An 18,867-nucleotide genomic window follows, 5' to 3' on the forward strand; every position below is an offset into this window, starting at 1 on the left:
GGCAAAGTGAAATAATACAGTTTACCTCATCTACAAACAGCCATCTCATATGATTTGGTGCGAAAATGGAAGTGTTTAACCTTTATTGTCATAACAAACTCTCTCAGCCTATCATTTCCTTATCTCTCTCTGTCTGTTCACATCACCCACTCAAAAACAAAACATACACAGAGACACATGCATATACGCGTTCATTTTGTTTGTTGGATTTGGCCTGAGAGCTTAAGATGTGGGTCGATTAAAAAACAACAAGAAGCACTGGGCTTAAAGACAGAGTATAAAGCGGAGAAAGATGCAATGAAAACACAAAAACAACCACGAAAGCTACAATAAATCTATCCCTATAAAGGCACACAGGAAAATACATTAAGAGAGGACACAGAACGTTGATGTGTAGTCATTTTCAAAGCTGTTTTGCATCCCGGCACCAAAAAAAACATCACCGGCCCATCGACGACCCCAACTCCGCACTATATTAGGGCTTTAACCCCCCTTTCATACCCCTCCAGTCCTGGGCAAGCTTGGTCCCTGGCAACTCATCAGAAGTAACAGACTGGTGGGAGACAAACTGCCAGGCAGGAAAGAAGGGGAGGAACAGGTCAGGCGTGTGCCTTTTGACCGTAGTTTGAACTCCAAAGCTGAATGGCCATTATGTGTTAAAGTCGACCCAGGAACGATAACTATGTACTTAAAGCGGTAATGATACAGTTCGATGTTTTGTTTTTTCTTGATGAACCGTCATTGTTGTGGTGTCTGTGGCGGAGTTCACGGGGTCATGGTATCGGATTCTTTTCCTCTGGAGATCCTGTAGGCGGCACTCGTCTTTGCCTGTCAAGTCTGGAAAAGTCTCTCTGCTTATTTTTAAGTTAAGTGTGACCCGTACTTCAACTTTTGTGATACAGCGGGTGAATAAGGTGAGGAATGTATGTGTAGAACTGTGGTGCATTTTTGGTTTTGTGTGAGTCTATTGGCTAAACTTCTACAACACAATTTAATACAGCTGAAGACTATACTATATATAGACTAAACTGCTGTAGAACCTTTATTCCTACTTATCTTCTGAGGGTATGTTTGTGTTATCTATGTATACAGACTCATAGAGTGATCTTTACACATACAGTGCTTTAACCCTCCCCTGATTGGTCGAAGCATACGTATGTTGTTTGAATATGTCTCATCTCTCCGCTAACACAACTCTTGCTCTATAAAACATTACCTTTTTAAGCCATTAAAAAAATATTCTAAATTGGTCCTCTCTTAACTCAGGATGGTCAGTGTTTAATTTTTCCAGTACCGTGCCTTGCATAAAACCGCTTTTTGTTGCGGACACAGAAGTACACACTACACACTTACACAAACATGGCATTGAATTTCACCATGTGCCTCCAAGACTGATGGTCAACTGCACGGATTAATGAAAAAATGGGGCAGTGGGCAATAAGGAAGGCTGAGGAGGGAGATGGGGCTGTCTCCTAATCCATGCTGGTGTGTGTTTGTGTGTGGGTGTAGGTATTTGTAGACTAGAGGGAGGACTCACAGGGGGCTGTGAGGAAGCACAGGGAGTGCGGGTGTAGAAATAATGGAGTAAGAGAATCGACCAGTGAAGAGGATGAAAAATCCAACCAGTAGATACAGCTAGGAGTGTATCAATTATGTATGGCTCCAATCCTCCTTTTTTTTGGGCAACTAGAAGAGGAGAATAGGTTAGGCTGAAAAGTGGGTGTGTTTTTGTATGTCTGTGTGTGCATAAAAATTGCATCTATGTGCTTCAGCTATGCTTTTTTGTATATATTATTGACAGCAAATGCTCTAACTACTGACAGCTTTAAAATCCAAACAACGCAGCTCAATAACATACATCAAAAATGATATAGATAATAAATATCTTCTATATTTCTTCTCCATGTCTTGCTCTGCTAGTCAATATCTGGACATTTTACTCTTAATATCCAACATCAACATGCTGTGCTGTATTATAAACTACAAGTAAAACACATACATTGGGGGGAAAAAAAACCTCCACGGTCTTTACTCCTTTCCAGATCATATGTACACCCTCTTATATGAGGTAAAGATGTTAAGATTGATACTGGTGATATGATCTGAAAGTCGCTGGCTTTTTCACCGACCCTTTCTCGCCTTTCTTTTCTACTTATCTCCACATCTCCTCCCCTACCCTTTTTGTTCCTCCTGAACTACTCTTCTGCTCTCCCGTGTTCGTTCTCCTTTGCAGTTCCCAGTCGAGGTGGCCTCTTTGCTCAGTAATTCAGTCAGGAGGCTAAAAGGAGGAAATTACATCCATGCTGCCTGACCACTTTGAACTCTCATCCTCTACCCTGCTTGCTCACTGGCAACTGGTTTAAAGGCCCACACTGACATTTAAGAGATGGAAAGAGGGAACTGGGAAAGTGCCTCAGAGTGTTTGAGAATGTGTGTGAGTGTGTGCACCCATGCGCACAGAAGCATTAAAAAAGTGACATACTGACATATCATAATGACACATTAGTGCTTAAGTTGGGTTTTATATTCTACCAGTAACTCAACTCTATTTGACCTAACACTTGTCTGCCTCCATAAATGCTGGTTAAAATGATGACTAACTGTATGCTTTGTTCATATATGTATATACAATAAGGACTTAAGCACTTGAAGCTTCTGAACCTAGGTCTTCTCTGACTAATAAAGACATACTTTTCTATTATTCTGAAAACGTCCACTCAGCCACCATTAGAGTCATAACAAACGGAATGCTAATGGTGTAGGGTGGCAGTTGAGTAGCCACTTCAATGCCTCATATTGCCCATTAACATTATCAATTGCATCAAAAATCTTTGCTCATTTTTGGTCAAACATTTAAGCAGTAAAATATAGCTCAAGTTTCAAGCATGATTAACCTGCGGTAGGTAATTATTGTCCTATATCAAAAGACAGAGACAGAGAGAAGGAGACAGAGAGAGAAAGGAAATAAATCTATATTAATAAGATCACTATGAGTGATATTTTCCACAACCTGTTACTTACTCCTACACATTTCTGTATTCATAGTCCATCTATGTAAAAGGTTAGGGTAAACTGCAGTCAAAGTCACAATACTGCCTTCGGATATTATACTGAAGCTACCTGCCCTTAACATACATATTTTTAAATGTATTCAGCTCAGTCTTTTTGACAGGCTTTCTTTTCTGTCTACCGACCTTCCTATTTTTTACCACTCATTTGTCTGGACTGCCTGTCTGTGTGACGTACTTGTTTTCCATGGTCCCCCGTCCTTCTTTGTCTGTCTGTATATTCCCAACCTGTCTGTTTTAGTCCAAAGTGTCTGTGTGTCTCTCAGTGGGATCCCAGACTGTCAATGCAGCCAGTAATGAGGTCCATGCTTCAGTCAGCATGTGAGGAGTTAATAAGGAAGCTGTAAAGGCCATCACACACCAACAGGCATGAGTATGTGTGTGTGGGTTTTGGGAGGGTGAGGAGTCTAGGAAGCCTCCCTGGCACACTTATGGCTGTCTGTCGACCAACGGGGGTATTGATTTGGAGGGGAAGGCAGACAGAAATGAATTCTGATCCTCAGAGGGACTCCACAGTGCACGGCTGAGTGTGTTAGGATTTTTTTTGTAAGTGTGCATGGATGTGTATCACAGTGTGCGCATGAGTTTAAAGATGTTTGTTCTCTTTGTCTCAGTGTCTTTCACAGTGTACATGATGTACATACAAATGAAGGCTTTGGTTACACCCCACTGCTCCCAGGGCTGTTGCTTGTGCGTAAGTGTATATGTGTGTGTGTGCTCTCAGATTAATGTTAGTCTGTGTACATGAGAAGGACAGACAGATAAGGAGGAGGGCCACTGATAACTAGGCTCAGGTGGTGGGGCACACATCATTCTAACCCAAAATGAATGTGTGTGAATATACACACGCCCCATTATAGAGTATTTGCATGAATGCATGCATGTGTAAAATTATGTGCTATGAATGTTAGTAAGTTAAGTATATCATGCATGAAATTATCCCCACCTGGTCAGTCATGATGGGTTATTGCCGTCTACCAATATAATGCTTAAGATGATGTTTCCTATGATTAATGCATTCTGATTCCATAAACAATACATAAAGGCAAAAGCAATGCGAAAACACTGTACTGCTGCAGAATAAAAAATGATTAGGTTTGCCTATGGAAGAACTCTGTGGGGTGAGAAGGAGAAAGAAAGCAGTGACTGTTCTACAGTGGTGTGTCTAAAAGTGCCAGGGTGTCTTTGTTTGGCAGAAGAGGAAAAATCAACATAATGAGCCCAAACTGCCTTTGTGTCTCACTCTCTTCGTCTCTTCTCTCTCCTCCCTCTGTCTCTTTCTCTCTCTCATCCCACGACTCTCAGACAGCTGCTCCTGCGCAACCAAATTAACTGCTCCCTAGTTGCTTTTGGAAAAGTGTGAAATAAATAAGCCGTTTGCCCCTGAGCTATATAGTGTTTTATCATTTCCACATGTATGTATGTATGAAGTATGAGGCAGCCCTCCATGCAGTTTCCTTTCAGGATGAACTAAGAGTATGTGTCCATCACAAATGTCTCATGTAGTTTTTCCGAACCAAATCCCCCACACAGCCCAATCCGTCACTCTGTGGTCCTATCTGTTACCTCCATATGATCCTTCAGGCTCCAAATATCCGATTTACAAGTCAGCAAAAAGGGTAATATTTCTACAGGCTGTTGGTTGATGCACTGCTTTAATCACTAGCCTTATCTACCCTGTGCTTTTTCTAATATTTTTTCTCAAATATTGTATCAGAGAAAAGTTATCCATCCATACACATTCATCTTCCTCTTTAGGTGAATGTCTGTTTGCATATGTAGAAGCACACAATGATAAATGCTTGTCTGTAAGTGTGTGTTCTTGCTCATCTGCAGTCAGCAATGCCCACCATGATATTCAATGACAGTGGTCGCTATTCCATTGACCGTCAAATTGCGCGAATATAACTTGCGCATAAAAATTTACCAAATGGAAAAAATGACAATTTCGCCAAAAGTCTCATTTTTCGATGAAAGGTTTTTACGCTTGCAAGAGGTGGTTTTTCGGGCACAAATGGTATATCACGCAAAACTGCAATGAAAAGACCTTTTTTCGCAACTAGAGTCAGGTGAATTAAAAAAACAATGTTGACGTACATTACAACAAGCAAAGAAGAAGAGTTTTAAAAGAAACATGTTGCAGTATGTGTGGACACACCAGGAAACCCAATCATTTTTTAGCTTAGTATGATATAGAGGGGTAATATATAATAATAATAAATGTATCTGTAAATCAACACCATATGTATGTTCATCACCATGTTTGTGGAATGACTTCTCGTGTCATCTCACGATAATAAATAAAGATTTGTGATTTAATGGAAAAACAGACATTACGCACTTCTGTTTTTTCGCCATTTAGTAAATATCGGTAAAGTTTTGCGCAGATGTCCAATGGAAAAGTGATTACTGTGTCCTTTCTTCTTTCATTAATTTCTCTGTTGTTTTTTTCATTTACAGTCTTTGTTATAATACACTACTAAACTCTAATCTCTATTGTACTCCATTCAAAGCAGCACATGAACAAATCCCAAATATGATACATGTTGAGATAATTCTCTTCAATTAGCATTAGAAACATATAAATACTTTCACTTTATTACTTCAACATAAATAAACAAATGTAGACTTGCATGTGCGGTGCAATACTACATCCATCACCAGGGCTCAGGCTGACAGCTTTGTTAAAGTGAGCCACAGGGGAGAGAAGAATGGCATTGTGGGATTGAGTTTTCCCATTGGACAGTATATGGACAGAAGAAAGAGGGGGAAAGCAGGAAAGGGGGGAAACTACTGCAAATAGAGAAGAACAGTGAAAACGAGAGAGAGAGAGAGAGAGAAAGAGAGAGAGAGAGAGAGAGAGAGAGAGAGAGAGAGACTGTCAAAGGGAGTGTTGTGTGTTCTTCTTTTGAGAAGGAGAAAGGGCTGAGGGTCGCCCATCAGCTCTCCTGCTGTAGTCTGTTTACTAAGACTGGCCTTCTGAAGGACAGACAAGGAGCAAATTGCAGCCTTGGCAGCATGACCACGACGCAGTAAAACACACACTCTCTCTCTCTCTCACGCACACACACAAATGACCTCCTGTGGGATTGCCAAACTGCAGTAAATGAACCACGGCCCTGGTTACAACACACACATCAACAAATGTACTCAGTGACAAACGTATGCTAAGACGATTGAGAGGAGTCTCACAGATTTACGCCGCACCTCAGAAAACAGCTGGTGGTTAAACAGGGGAGATTGAGAACCATAATATTCACCAGATTTGGGTCATATACAAGCCTGAGTCCTTACCGCAGTAACCTGAGTTCAATTCTGTCCTAGGCCCTTTGTCGTATCCCCTTTCTTTCCACTGCTTTTCCTGTCTCTCTGCTGTCAGTATCACAATAAAGCAGAAATGCAAGGGGAAAAAAAAAACAGTAAAGCTCTGCTCAGCCTCCAATCCTACTACTCTATACTTCAATTACAGCCACATCTTAGCTCTAAGGACAAAGGCGAACGACAGACGCAAAAAAGAGATTGAGAAAATGAGAGTGCGTGTGGCAGGGAAACTTGTAGACATGGCCTCCCCCAATTACAGACCAAACATTGTCACTCTATTCACTTTACTCTTCGCCTAGATCCTGACAAACCCTGTCGTGATTCCTTCAACTGGCACTTGTGTTTCTCCCTGACACTCTCTAGGCTCTAATTAGGCTTGTAAATAATTATTGCAATTAAAGCCTACAATTAGGAGGAGTGAAGCACTGCTATTAGTTTCACAATAAATGTCATGAGTATTCTGCATAAGCACAGAGAGGAAATGCACAAATGCTGTGCCATTATAGAGACAGACAGACAGAGAGTGAGAGTGAAAAAGACAGAAAGGGGTAAGGGGGGTATATGAAGACAGTTGACATACTCACAGCTCTTAATTATAGAGCTAATTATTCTGGCAGGGTGGCTCCTGGACTGTTCCTTTGGCTCACATTCACAAACTGACAAAATGTACATGCATATGACATAAACATAAGCGTATATCACCTACACACCTATGTGACTATACATGCATTAGGAAAAAAGAATAGTCAAAGATGTTATGAAATTAGGGTCATAGCAATGCAATATTTGGGGTGAAACTGTATTAACTATAAGTTTGCTACTCAAGGTGGTCAGAAAGAATAACTGCGGTCTATCACATGTAGACCACAAGACTTTAGTTAATTAGTTAAATATTTCAAAGTAGCTGCAACACTCTTCAGATCTGCTATACTAATACAAATACCATAAATATATATGTATGTACAATGCCTAATAAAACGGTCTGTTTGTCTGTGACTACATGAGAGCAACAGACAGCTGGCTAATGGCAAACTGTGGAAGTCTGCAGACAGAGAGAGGTGTCAGAGAGTCTAAGGATCAGGTATCCCTTTCCTCATTATCTCATATTATGTCAGACACTGGCCAGAGAGGGGAGGAGGGGGGGAACTGGTATTGAGAGATGTGCAGACAAGCACATGATCATAAGGCCAGACACAAACAAATCTGCCATGAGGTCTCTCATGTGGATCTTCAAATGCCTTTAAACTGGACTTGACACTATTGAGTCTATTTTGGGATTGTTTCACCTAAAGCAGTCCTCAGACTACACTTGGCTTTACTGACAACTGCACAGTCTCCTAACACAGTCTACTGGTCTGGTAACTGATTTCACAGCTTTTGCAGTGTGTTGCTATGTGGTGACCTCTGCTAATATATTATGAGACTTAGCTGTGAAGGGGGTTGGGGGTGAGGGTTAGGTGTGGTGGATGAATGGGGAAATGAGAGGTAAGAGGGGGTCCCTGCTCGATCCTGGGTGCGTGGGCTTCTATTAATTAAAACCTTGATGGGGGCTGACAGGACGTGTGCTGCTATCAAATAATGAGGTTAGGATTGGCCAATGGTTCCAGGGCACAAAACCTGATTAACACTAATCCTGGCTTAAGTCAATTAACAATGCCTGTTCAGGGACTCATGCAAATGAGGTGCCTTTGTTAGGTGGGCTAGCACAAGGGGACTAAACAGAGCCCGACATTTAGACCTGTAAAACAATGCTAGAACACAGCCAAAAGGGGTAGGACACTCATATCGGTCATCAGGATAGAAATAGCTTACTATTTAGGATCAAGCAGATGGATGCTATAAAAACATGATTTAATGAAGGGGCGTCCCTAAAGCTGACCCTCACGGTGACCCTTTCAGTTTGATGAACAGACTCCGTCAACCCTTGAACTTCCCACAACCTTTAGCCTCACAACGCTGAGAGACAGCACATAAACATAGAAAGTGCAAATGAATTAAACCGAGCATTTGGAGTATATATGTCAACATACGAGACCATAAACCTACCATCACATGTGACTCAGGCAGGAAACAGGGCACATATAACACAGACGCAAATGAATTACCATTAAGAGAAAGATAATTCCATTAGTGAATGTTTTTTGAAACAAGGTGTTAAAATCACAATACACTGAGCTCAACAGCACCATATGATAGAAAATCACATGGTTAAAAAATACACATATGCATACAGTGAGGATACCATCATTGGGGAGTAAACTGGAAAGAGTGAGCATGTAATCATATAATATTCCAAGATAAAATATAGATTGACACAAACATGCAAACACACAAACATTGACATAGTGCTCAATTATAATGTTCAATAAATATGATTGTAAACTTATGAACATATCTGAACATAATCATAAAACAATTGCACGAACACACCAACAACCTCACACATCTATGAATACAGGCGTAGAGCTCCACATTAAGGGAACAAGACAAGTAGGACAGGGATGAAAGTGGTTTCTTCAGAATGAAAAGCTAAATGGCATCATCAATAACATTGGATGTGCTTATTGACAGGGGAATTTATCCTAATTTGTCCAGGTGTCAATATCAAGTGAAGCTGTCGGGGAAACAGCGGCAGACCTGAGCCCAAGGTTCCATGCAGCAGCTCTAGTCCCCTCTCCCATCAGCTGAACACCTGGGTAAGGAAGCGACTATGCGATTGATTTGCTAGCCCTCACCCCTACGGCTGCCAAACCGACCCTGCTGTCGTACTTGCATCCTAGATAAAACATGGCGGCCGATCTATCAGGGCCAGTGTCTGCTGTCTGACAGATAGCAGGCTGTCCCAGAGATGTTTGTCTGTTGTTGAGGTCTGTTGGAAAAACAGACAGATGCTAGCAAGCTGTGGGCACAGTTCCCCTCTCCTGATTGGCTCAAATGAGGGTGGAATGGGATGCAGATGTGTGGTCCATGTGTTGGCACATAGCGTCAATCATAACATTTATATCATGCATAACATAGAACCAATATTCAGCTTATATATCCTTAACATAAACAATCAGTATGTCACTATAAACTACGCCTCATTTGACCACAGCTGAAGGTTTAACTTAGCATAATATACTTTTATTCACATTAACATGGCTTAAAACCTAACCACAACTGTATCACGGGAATAACTAAACAGTCAGAAATGTAAGAAAAAATATAATACGCAGAATTTTCCAAGCATTAACCCGGTAAAGCCTGAACCATTAAGTCAATGACAGAACATTCCAGTTCTTTGAAACTGGAGCCTTTATTGGTTCCTCTGAACAACCAAAAAAAAAAAGTTTTTCAAATATCAATTTCCATGTATGAGTTTCAATTCTGTATCATATTTGATACATCGGGTCTCATATTATTATATAATATTATAATATTATTATTTTTGAACAAACAAAAACATAATATAACACAAGCCTGTCTAACAAATCGGTAATTCCTTTTCAAAATGGTCAAAGTTATGCCTCCTTCCTCATTAATAACAATCATGTAGCATCACTGGAAAGACCTCTGGTGAATGAATTTCTCCCCCCTGATGGATTATCTGTGTATTGAATGTATCTAATTGTATACATCAGGTTTTTCAAGAAAAAAAAAATCTCACTGATCATGTAGAGGGCTTCAAAACTAGTATATGAAATATGATAAGTTTGACGATATAGGGTTAAATAGGCATTTCCAATTCAGGGATAAGTAAGGAGAATTTTCAGCATCCTGGTTTTTGAACCCCCAGTTGTGAGAGAAAACTTGACTGTGGGAAAACACTTGAGAGGAACAGAAAAAATGTGGGACTCTGACTGATTCTTGGATTCACCACATTCCACTGATTGTGCTTTCATCCTGAAAGCAGCCTCTTGATTGTCCTGGGTGCTGCAGTGGTGGGAAGTCACGTTATTGGGATCCTTTGTATAAATGTCACTGATGGACAGATTGGTGAAAAACACAGAAGCAAAGGTCAATGGTCAAACCCCTGGTCTTGTTCGATCTCCGGCAGCTGCAAGCTAACAGGACTGCCCTGGGGCCAGCACGGGGTCAAGGGACGACAAGGAAATGGTTGTTGAGGTAGTGATAGTCACTAAGCAACTAAGTATGAGCGACAACTCTTTTAAGCCTAGCCAGATACTTTATTGTTTATTTTTTCTTTCTAATAAAATAATTTTCATAATTAAGTTGCAATTTGATGACAAATAGTCTCTGTTTCTGTCTGATGGAAAAGTGCCATTAGAATGTGCCAGAATACCCCAAATTTCACCTTTGTAACCTTTATATTTCTATTTTTCCCCTTTCTTTTATCTAGCTGGCTGCCTTTCCCACTGGGTGATTACTTCATATCTTTGTGGAAAGCCGTACCAGACCTGACTACAAACTGACAAGCTCTGGAAAGGATGGGCTTATAAGAAGTGTGAATGTTTTCTCAATGCCACATTAATATTGCGTTGTTTGCACCACTGGTTGTATCCATTTTTTGAGCCCAAATCTTTAGACTTCCAGTTTGCGCATAATTCTGTTAAGAGATAGTTAAACAAGAGCCTTTAGCAACGCTCTGAAAATTTTTAAATAAATGAAATAAATGTTTAAAATAAGATCTGAGGCTTTTAAAGGGAAGATACACTTAAAATTTTCTAAACATACTTGAGTGTTTCAGTGATTATCCTGGACATGAGCCAGACCGATCTTCTTATTGTGGAAGGTATAAACAATAAATCCATTAAACAAAAGGCTCTCAGTGAACACCTCCCCTAGTTGCTTTTTCTAAGTCTGCACATGCTGTCACACCTCCAGAGCACAGTGGAAGGCCTGGCTATAAGCCATCATGTATTCCATGCCCATTAGCACATGAAATCAGTGTGTCATACACACCAAAGTCCTGCATAATGATGAGCCAGTTGCATGTCAGTTAATCTAAGCCTGAACGAAGTGTGAATGAATCCTATTTCCCCTTGTCGCGATAACCACTGAACCCATTTCCTCCCAGTCTAACCACATGAGCCAAACAAAGGTTTTGGGGTGGTGGGGGTGGGGGGCGATGCAGGGAGCAGGACCAGGAAAAAAAAAAAAGGGAAGGAGGTGGGGTGCTTGCAGGATGAACAGGTTGAGGAGAGGGTTCATACAAAAAAAAGGTTTAAAAAAAGAAGAAAGAATCCATGCATGGATTTCAAATTTCACAGCTGAGCACCTGGAAGAAATTGCCAGGCTTGAAAAAAGAGGTCTTCTTTTCTTTTCTGATAATCTGTGAGCTGTAATGTTGCCGTTCCTTACATGGAGCCGTGTAAGGGAGGAAGGATGGCGGAAAGGGATTGAAGACTGAGGGTTTAATGTTTGCTGAAGTGACAGGAGCACATGGCTGAACGCCTCTATAGGGGGAGGACTGTGTCTGGCCATGAAAGACAAGTGTGTTTTACAAGCCAGCTCAGTATCCCTCGGTTGGTCATGCTAGCGAGAATTTCACACTCATCCCATAAAGAGCTGGCAATTAGACAGCTACTATTTCACTTGGAACACTATTATTCTGTGAAGATCTATTATGGACATTTGTGTGCCACAGCCGTAAAACATTACAAAACCACTGAGCTCCATTACAAATCAGCACCTGTCTCTTTTCTTGGGATTTAATTATGACTTGTTAAAAAAAAAAAATACAAAAAACTCAGCACTTTTTGCTTGTGTTTGTGGGGTTTTTTTTATTAAGAGGTTTTTTCCAACAACCTTTTCAGGCAGAACTAAGGCCACGCCACAGGTATCACTTCAAACCCCTTTCAGATGTTAAATCTTGATTGTTCTCCATGAATAATACATTATAGTCTGGGCTCTGCAAACTGGCTGCTGACCAAAGCAACCGGCATAATGCAGTCACTGATTCTCAACTGTGTGTGATGAGTGCTCGCCCTACTGCTGGGTGCCAGCGGCCATAACAGCACAATACACCACAAAGGGAATGAAAAGGCCTCATAAAAATGTCGATAATCCAGGCCCCAAAAGACCCCATTCGATACTGGAGTAGTTTTCACCATTTATCCCCAGTGCGCTGCATTGTGTTGATAAACCAACAACAAAGAGAGCAGGCACCACTTAGGGCCTTGTGTGGGCCACAGCATCAGGCGTGCTTTAATGTCCCTCCTTGGGCTTGAACGCCCCAGATGCTTGACAGGACGCATAAGAATATGCAAAAACCAGGACTGACTGCTGTCCACAGGTGAGCCATGTTTGCATTTTCAGGAATAGATGTGCTGGGAAAAAAAGCAGAAGGGCTGGGCTGGATAATGAATGCAAGACAGAAACAGAGGGAGAGACACAAGCTCCAGTCAGTAGGGACGAGGCCAGGCCAAACACTCATGCAGATCCAATGTGCTGAATTTGCATGAGCTGGCAACAGCACCAGTGGTTTAGCTCTGCTCCAGCTGCCATTCACACATGAATACTCTTTCTACCTGTTTGATTAGAACCTCCACAGGAATAGCTATGCTGTTGGCGTAACACTATACTCACTGTATTCAGACATAGTCAGTATGGCTTATGCATAAAGGTTAAATCCCTGTGTTTTACCATGTGAAAAGTTCGATGTTATACAGTCCCATGAATGCTTTGTTACAGCGGTACAGGATGTGGTATTCAGTTTGAAATCTACAGCTTTTGATGCAATATTAAATGCACTGAGGTGTTTTAGGAATGCAAGACATTTCAGGGGCTTCTCATGTGATGCAGACAGAGGAAAAAAGACATGGAAAAGAGGAGCAAAAAAGAGACAACGATATGTCTAGGAGGCAGCTCAGCTGAATCCTCCCAAACAGCCATGACCTTTTTCTCTCCATCACTGCGCTTGCCTCCGGCACTGCTACTCAGCCAAGTTCCCAAATCACTGGATTATTGGTCTAAATTTAGAAGTAGTCACACCCACATATTCACACAACATGACTCAAACATGTGATCTGGCAGAAATCCATACGATGGATCTGCTCAAGGACAGTTTGAGCTCCTTCTTTGAGCTCTAAAAGAAATCCTGATGCAATGATGCAACAAGCATCTTTTGGAGTTTTTTCAATAGAGGCACCGTAGTGGATAGACGCAGATGTCAGAAGATAGATCCTGAGATGAAAACATGCTGTTATGCATTTCAGGGCCGTCAGTAATGATACAGCACCCTACAGGAAGCCACACACATACACACACATCCACACACATTCTGCTCCTGGAGAAGAGAGAGTCACTGAGCCAGGTCTTTTCATCAGTTCCACTGCGCTGGTTCGCATTGGGCCAATCTCACCACATCATTAATATCGTGGATGCCATTGTCATTACATCTACAAAACAAAAGCACAGTTTAAGATGGCAGCACCACGGATCGAATATGAAACAGCGAGCGATTATAAATGGTCGGGGTGAAAAAACGACGGCGTTTGGAGTATGAGGGGGAAAAAAGCTAATGAGAACAAGAAAGAGGAAAAACTTCTTTCATGGAAATGCACTGAAATACAGAAGTACAAGAGAGTGAATGTGTAAGAGACACACTCAAGAAGATCTATACATATGCAGTAGGTGTTATCTATATATATATATGTGGGTGAGAGAAAAGGGCTAGATGAAAATCCTCCAAAAGCCTTATAGCGTATCCATTTGAATACAGAATGGCAGACTTGTGCTTCCACGTGTCGGTAATTTGTGTAAGTGAACATGTGATTGTGAAAGCCTGCACATTATGTCGGTGCCCATGCAAATGAAAACTGAGGAAAGAGTGTGTTTTGTGTGTCTGTGTGTATATTCACAAGAGCGCCTGCCTCAGTGTTTGTGTTTACGAGGGTCTCACACATCCCACGACTCTCAGTCTTGCCACAACACACACAGACAGGTGTGAGGACTGGAGAGAGTGTGAGCCCAGATTCTTGAGCATGGCCTTATTGAGCAAATATTACATTCTCCCTCTTACAATTTCTTGTCTCTTGCTCCCTCTCTCTCCCATACTGAATGTCTCTCTCTCTCTTGCTCCCTCTGTATTCTGTCTTTCCCACTGTGCCAAGCACAGAGGGCCTCTTTGTTATTCAGAGTAGGAAATGCAACTGGAGCCAAATCTGCCCCGCTTTCTGTTTGATATCATCCCTCCTTTGTTCTTGCCGACTCCCATCACCATGCGTTTGGCCTCAGACAGCATCAGTCAGACACATGGGAACAAGTGGAGCTAAGACAGAGATAGATCTTGTGATGTCCTGAATGTCTGACTTCAAGTATAGCTCGAGGTGACATTTTGGCTTAATATGAGATAAAGGTCAAATAGATGTTTTCCTCCGGATGCCAGTGAGGAAGGGCTGGGTTGAAGGTGACCGGTTTCTATTTTACATTCTGTTAGCAGTACGCTGAAATTTACAAATATGCACACTTGTACCCGTATGTAACACATCGTAATTATCAAGGCACAAATTGTAACTTACTTCTAAAGCTTAAAAGACACAAATGGATGGATGAAGTGTGTTTAACGTTGAGAAAATAGTTTTAAAAATATGATAATACACTGAAAATGTTAGTTGTCACAATTAACTTTTTCTAAGTGTGTGTGTGCATGCATGTGTGGAAGTATGTGTGTGTGCTTGGATCTTCCCTGAACCCTTGAGAGGAAGACAGAGAAGTCTACAGGCTGCATACTAATAACATTCACTAACATCACTTCTTATTCATATGACTAACAGTTATGAGCTCAACTTCAAAAGCTCGTTTCATCTGCAGAATAAGTGAGAATAAAGGATTTACTAAATATGGGAAACAGACTTAGAACGACCTCTTCTTTACTTGTGGAATCTATGCCATGTCTTGCTACAGATTTATCATGTCATTGTAAGACACGTAGACCTAGAGTGCATCTGTGCATAAATAGAAATTAATTTCAATTATGAAAAGATTTGAGAGTCGGCAAATCTCATTATTGCAGTGAGCTCTAAAAAGGAATCTGTGGAAATAATGTGGCCTGAAGTATTATGCTATTACTACTGTGATTGAATTTGACATCGTTCTAAGAGAAGGCAACTGCAACTATTTATAGATACATATTTGTACTGTTAAATTTCCTGTTTTTCTTTGTTGGCACTAAAACATCAAAAAAGGCAATGCAATTACCTGCACTTTTCATAGAATTGTGGATGTATTTTACAACTACTCCACCATTAACTAACCATTTTCACTCAGTAACTTCATATTTAATATTAAGTAATGATGCAGTTGTATCTTAATACGATTCGCTCAGACTGGCCCTTCAGATAAGTAGCAGAAGAGTAGTTCATCTGATTAAATCATACCAACTCATCAGATTTATAAACTTATTTAACAAATATTTATACGAAATAAAACACAAAACTGGAGTGTTAATAGTAATTCATTCCAATAAAATCAAGTCAGAATAAGTTCCCCATTCATAAGTGAGGTCATGTTCTTAACTTATTTACTAATTCATCTCCTAATCAGTCTTTCTCATGAACAGTAAATAGGAGGATATGGAGGTAAATAGCAGAACATCATCACACAGAATAAGACAAAAATAAGAGCCAGTACATTCATTCATTATCTGAACCCGCTTTATCCTCACTAGGGTCGCGGGGGTTGCTGGAGCCTATCCCAGCTACTTATGGGCGAAGGCGGGGTACACCCTGGACATGTCACCCATTAGAGCCAGTCTACTAGTCACAAAAACACCAATAAATAACACTTTACAATGAACATATGACCCTTGACATAAAGTTTAACCCAGAAAAAAAGAAAGAAAAATGTGTAAGTGACAGCCGCCGAGGGACAACGTAACTGTAAATTGTCGTACATCTATTTGCTCCTCTCTTCTCCCCTGTCAACAATGGCCACTATTGTCTAAATAACTGCTTCACACCACATCCACCCACCGCGGATCCTAACCTGTAAGCTCTTGCCAGCCAGTTGTTGAGTGTGTTAAAAGCAGAGATAAGGAGAGAGGACGGCAATCTATCACCTCACACTGACAGCCTCGCACGTCGTCTGTCTCCAGGGTTGCTGCGCTGCCACGCTCCCCTGCAGCTGCACCTCTTCTCCTCTCCTCCCCGCACTTTTCCTCCCATTTTCATCTCTTTTCCACCCTACGACGCTTCTCTTTTCTTTCATCTCACCGCCCCTACCCTGTCCTTGCGTTCCCTTGTATCCTTTCCTGCCCCCGTATCTTCAACCACTGCCTACTTTGTATGTCAGATGAAGTGATGGCTATCGGCTGCTTCTCCCCCGTTCCACAATGCTGTGTCACTTCATTAGAAGTTGTGAAAGGATGACCTTGCACTCTTGTGTCTCCTCTTCCTCACAGTGTCTTCTCTTTACTCTGCCGAAGTCATACACTCCACCAGCTGTCTTTCTTTTCCTCATCACTCATCTCATGCTCTGCTTCAGCCAGTCACCAAGTGCCCTTCATCTTTCTCTGTCTCATCTGTACCTTGTCTTTTTCCTTGTCTCTCTATTTCTTTCCTTCTCCCTGCCCTCATTGTTCTGCTTCATTATCAAATGCTGTCACAATGTCCCCTGCTGTGCTATCCGGGTTATTTATAGCTAACAGAGGGTGGTGGTGCATCTAATGGTAAGAGGTGGGCCATCTAAAGGCTCTGCAGGATATCACAAAAGCTCACATACTTTGTGTACGCACATGGACACACTTAAAACATCAATTGCCATGCATAAGACACTTAATCAGCAAATACACACAACTTGCATGCATGCTCATATGACACCTACCTGTCTCTCAGACATTACGTAGAGGTAGTTGCGGTCAAGGGAGAAGGCCATATCACGGAGGACAGGACTGCCATCCTTGATAACCGATATTGTTTCATACTGAACACCACCGTGAGGAGGCCCGTCAACACGTATCTGGAAGACATAGAAATACAAACAGATCAGTGATCGCTATTTATATCAGTATGACAACAGGAAGAGGAAGAATGACTGACAGGGATGACTGACAAAGATTAAAAGACATGTGAGAAACACTCTGATATTTGCATTTATTATTAGCTGTTTGGATTGCACAGTAAGTGTGAAAGATTAATTGAAAGTGAAAGTAGGGTGAAGAATTGACAGCAAAACATTTTATTGCAATCATTTACAGCTGCAGTAGGCAGAAATTAGGAGAAACACATTTACACACAACACTCTCTTGGTCCTCCCCACAACAACATTTCAAGCCCTTTATGATAAAGTGGAGCTAAAATATCACATGTAGGGGAGCTGTCATGTTGCTTCTCTGATGAACCACAGAGTCTGCACTGTAGAGATGTATCTTCATGGTAATTTATCATTATGGCTGGCATTCCTCCATGTTTAAACCTCTTTTCAGATGTCTTGAAGATTTTTTGAGATTAAAAAAATACCGTCCGCTATTTGAAGATTGAAATATTTGCAATAATTTTAAGTCAATATAAATGTTATGTATGAGGTAAACATGCCCCCTCTGTCATTTCATACAAGAAAGGGTTACAACAACTGGTGAGAATTATTTTCTGATATTATTAGACCTCTGTGAAACCTTAGCTCTGTTTTCTTTTTCTTCTTCTTCTTCTGCTGATGAATGATGTATGCCCTTAGAAAAGATTTGAAGTTGGGGCCAAGACCACCTCACTACAAAAACAGTAAAAAAAAAAAAAAAAAACCTCTAGTAACGTATATGAGCAATCTGACCCTCTCCGACCAAAATGGGTCAGTGCCAGTGCTGCTTCTTCTGCATTCATCACTGCTGAATATATAACCAGGACAGTAAATCTTGGGAGGGGTGTGGGGGTGGGGGTAGCCTGATGCTGGGTGTAAGAGATGTGTCTGTGATGGCATGTCAGAAGGCCCTCCTCCACCCATGAAAGCTGATGGCTCCATCATCTGTCCATCCCCGCCTGCCTCTCTCCACCCAAACATTCATCTATCTATTCAGATAGTGACAGCACCAAAGAGCAGCTAGACTTGCGATAAAACATCACAGACGGGAAAGTCAAGGTCATATGTCTGTCAAAAAAAAAAAAAAAAGCTCTACTGGGAGGGTACATGAGCGAATATGCCCGCTCGCATGCAAGACTGTGTGTATTTGTGTGTGAATATGTGTCAAACTTTTAGATGGTCAAGTAGGAGAAACTTGATGTAAGTTTGCACAAAGCCCCTGAGCTTTGCTTTCAAAGCTTGCGGGTTAGCCGAGTACATGACAGCAGGCGGCACAGTTAAGGACCAGAGCTCAAAGTGGTTGAGCTTTCCACGCCTGACCTACGTTTGACCTTGGCAGCCTAATCCAAACATCAGGAGGAGGACATATGTGAAAACCATATGTAGGAGGAGAAAGGCAGGATGTGGGGGCTGTGCCAGTCTTCATCTGGTTACTGACACTGCAGTGTGGAGGGAGACCTCAGCAAATATGCTCATCCATAAAGCATGTAGGCGTATGGTCAAACCAACGCCGTTCTATTCACCA

General features: G+C 41.4%; 1 protein-coding gene across 2 annotated transcripts in view; it reads right to left on the reverse strand.

Annotated features, from left to right (window-relative positions):
• The window catches only part of plxna2 (plexin A2), a 197,954-nt gene that overhangs the window by 102,207 nt on the left and 76,880 nt on the right, over positions 1–18,867 (reverse strand). For both annotated transcript variants that reach the window (XM_030138608.1, XM_030138607.1), the window contains exon 4: positions 17,154–17,288. In XM_030138608.1, coding sequence (XP_029994468.1) covers positions 17,154–17,288 — 135 coding nt within the window. The remainder of the gene's footprint in view (positions 1–17,153; positions 17,289–18,867) is intronic.

This window comes from Sphaeramia orbicularis, chromosome 7 (genome assembly GCF_902148855.1).
Source record: "Sphaeramia orbicularis chromosome 7, fSphaOr1.1, whole genome shotgun sequence".
Taxonomy (NCBI): Eukaryota; Metazoa; Chordata; class Actinopteri; order Kurtiformes; family Apogonidae; genus Sphaeramia; species Sphaeramia orbicularis.